Genomic DNA, 3184 nt, shown 5'->3' with positions numbered 1-3184 from the left:
TAGATATGTATTATTAATTAAAGATATGTTAAAAAACTCCCCACCATTATCCCCTGATACAGATAAATTAGTTGAATGTTATCAATTGATATTGGATGTTGCTGCATGGATAAATGAAAAAAAATTATATGAAGAAGAAAGAGAAAAGTACAATATAGTTTTAAAAATAATTACTGGGTTATATGATATGAATAAATCTTGTAGAAGATTTATTGTTAGTGGGTATTGTAAATATCTTGATATGGAATCACCAAATGGAGTGAATAGTGCATATTTCTTTTTATTTAATGACGTTCTTATAGAAACTCAAGTTATAAGACATCACAACCATAAGATTAAAAGAAAACAATTATTTAATGTTTATAAGTTAATTAATGACTATGGAACTGTTGAAGATTTTAAAGATGATATGTTCCAAGTTCAATGTGTATTTATGGTTACAGAAGATGCTATTGTTTCTTATGGGACAAATCCTTCATTTGGCCCTTCTATTTCTTTTACTTCTCCTTTGTCTGATATGCAAGTCACACTTGTCTTTGATAATCCTTTAGATGCTAATGCTTGGTTTGTTGCTTTAGCTTATACGATTAAATTATCTCCTCGTTTGAATGAATCAAAGAACATATTTAATATCAGAAATGAATAAGGCATTTCATTATTGTTTCATCCCAACTATTAATTGTATTGTTCTGTTATTTCGTATGATTTTATTGTTTGAATGATTTTTTTTTTGAACGTTCAACTTCTGTTGTTTTTTTTGTAATAACTGTTATGTTAGTGTTATTTACCAATAAAGTTAATACTAAACATTGTTATTGAAAATGAATATATATCTGATGGCATTTTATAATGTTCTCGATTTAATATTTCATGTGCCTTGTATTTTGGTGTTCCTATTCCTTTTGTGAATGTCATATTTGTCATCATCATATTGATGTTTCTTGCACTTCCAAAATCCGTTAATTTACAATTAACTTCAATGTTATCATCAAGTGTTACAATATGGAAATTATCGGGTTTAATATCTCGATGTAATATTCAATTTGAATGAAGATATGATATTCCTTTTGCTCCATCTATCATAAATTTGATTCTTATTTTCTTTGATTTTTCTGTGATGTTTCTTTTATTCATTATATCTTGTATTGATCCGTATTCTGCATATTCGGTTACCATACATATTTTATTAGGAATAAATACTGCTCCATAAAATTGAATAATATATTCATTTCGAAATTTATCTAACATTGCTACTTCTTTCTCAAATTCTTGCTTTTTATCTTCACTTTCTTCAACTTGTTTCATTTTCTTAATTGCTACTTTATTTCCTCTAAATTCTCCAACATAAACAATTCCAAATGTTCCTTCTCCTATTTTCTTTTCTTCTTTTATTTCATCAGGATCAAGTCGTGTTGATATTTCTGTTTCTCCTTCAATAGAAATACTTTTGATTGTTTCTTCTTGTGCTTTATTAAGTGTTTTACTAATTATCATTATTTTATCTTTGATTTTAGTTGTACATTTGATTGTAATGAATACTTCAAATTCACATGCATATCCTCCTTCAATTGTAATGATATTTTGGTTTGTTCTAATTGAATATTTCTCATTTTCTTCTTTACTACTTATTTGTATCTTCATCTTCTCTTTTTTATCATTTCCAATACAAATTAATTCTCTTATTTCTTCATTCACTTTAATTTCTTCTCCTTCTTGAAGTTCAATTTCTTTCTTATTTGATAATATTCCATCTCCAAGTGATATGAATTTGATATTTGATTGTGTTATTTTGAATATTGTTTTGGTTTGAAATGAAGTGTATATTCTCTTTATTATTGGTGTTTTTTTCTTATCCTTTTATTCATTTCTTTTTCAATTATTTTTGTGTTTTATTTTATATTTTAAACTAATCACATATAATGATTATATTGAAAATCATGAATCATTTGATATGACCTATCAATGTGTTATTAGTATGAATATTATTTAACACTAATAACAATGAGTTATAATAGAAATAAAATAAAAGTGTTAATGAGATGAAGATGTAGTAGTTATAATGAATATTGTTAATAAATTTAAAAATAACCAAATTCATTCAATTAAATTAATAAAAATATGATAAGAATAGAAAGAATAACAAATACACATGATGTACCATCAATATTCTTTTGATTATTTATGTCATTATCTGTGCTATTATCTGTTTCACTTTCATCGTTGTTTGATTGTTTAGTATCTGATTCTTTATTTTCATTTTTGTTTGGTTCATGAGTTTTTTCATCTTCTGGGTTGTTGTTTGTTTGTTGATTATTGTTATTCTTTTGTTGAGAATCATTATCTTTCTTTTCTTGTTTGTCTTTTGCATCATCTTGTGTTTTTGGTATTTCATTATTTTTATTATCACCATTTTCTTGTGTTTTTTCTGACTCTTCTTTTTGTTGATTTCCTCCTTGAGTTGATGGTGTTTGTGTTTCTGATTGTTTTTTGTCTTGTTTTTGAATTTCTTCTCCTTGTGATGATGGGTTATGATCTTTTTGTTGTTGTTTTGTCTGAATTTTCTGATTGTGGTGCTTTTGGTGTGCTTGACTATTGGCTTTCTGTTTGTTGTTTTGTTGTTTCTGCTGATGTTGTTTCTTCTGGGTTTTGTGGTTCTTTTGTGGGGATGTCTTTTGGTTGTTTTTCTCCTGTTGTTGAATCAACATCTGATCCTTTTGTTTCTTGTGTTTCTTTTGGTACTGCTTGTTCACTTGTAGGTACTGCTTGTTTTGTTGATTGTGTTGACGATGTTGGTTCTTCTGCCCCTTTATCCGTTGTAAGTTTCACATGATCTTCACCTTTTAAATGTATTTTATATAGACTAAACATTCTTTTATGTTGTTTTGGTTCTATTTGTATGTGTATTACTTTTGTATTGTTAATACTTTCTGTTGCATTAGTAATTACAATAGTCAATAGAAATATAAACATTGAATGAAATGTATTTCAGTTCTTCTCTTTAAATATACTCTCTTCTTGTTCTATTATTATCTATTATTTTCTTTTTATTTTATAATGACTCAATCATTTCATTCTTCATTTCATCATATCGATGTATTGTTGTATTTTGAACTTCAACAATAAATAGAATGAAATGAAAGATTAAATTAAAATTTAATCCATTTTTGTAATTTATTCAACAAAA

The 3184-nt window shown here is 26.1% G+C and overlaps 3 protein-coding genes across 3 annotated transcripts; 1 reads left to right on the top strand and 2 right to left on the bottom strand.

Annotated features, from left to right (window-relative positions):
* Window positions 1-25: 25 nt before the first annotated feature.
* On the top strand, window positions 26-646 carry EHI_057450 (uncharacterized protein; the record flags this gene model as incomplete). The annotated part of the gene is made up of 1 exon (XM_001914215.1): window positions 26-646. One exon carries the CDS (start codon window positions 26-28, stop codon window positions 644-646), a length of 621 nt encoding a protein of 206 aa, XP_001914250.1.
* Window positions 647-1038: 392 nt separating this feature from the next.
* EHI_057440 (serine/threonine kinase, putative) lies at window positions 1039-1641 on the bottom strand (the record flags this gene model as incomplete). The annotated part of the gene is made up of 1 exon (XM_001914214.1): window positions 1039-1641. One exon carries the CDS (start codon window positions 1639-1641, stop codon window positions 1039-1041), a length of 603 nt encoding a protein of 200 aa, XP_001914249.1.
* A 461-nt stretch (window positions 1642-2102) lies between these two features.
* EHI_057430 (surface antigen ariel1, putative) lies at window positions 2103-2868 on the bottom strand (the record flags this gene model as incomplete). Its single annotated transcript, XM_645466.2, has 2 exons — window positions 2103-2600; window positions 2704-2868. 2 exons carry the CDS (start codon window positions 2866-2868, stop codon window positions 2103-2105), a joined length of 663 nt encoding a protein of 220 aa, XP_650558.2.
* Between the last annotated feature and the right edge of the window lie 316 nt (window positions 2869-3184).

The sequence above is a fragment of the Entamoeba histolytica genome, genomic scaffold (assembly GCF_000208925.1).
Source record: "Entamoeba histolytica HM-1:IMSS scf_1104750517127 genomic scaffold, whole genome shotgun sequence".
In the NCBI taxonomy this organism is placed as follows: Eukaryota; Evosea; order Mastigamoebida; family Endamoebidae; genus Entamoeba; species Entamoeba histolytica.
The sequence above is the reverse complement of the archived record's forward strand: the minus strand, read 5'-3'. Positions and strand labels throughout refer to the sequence as shown.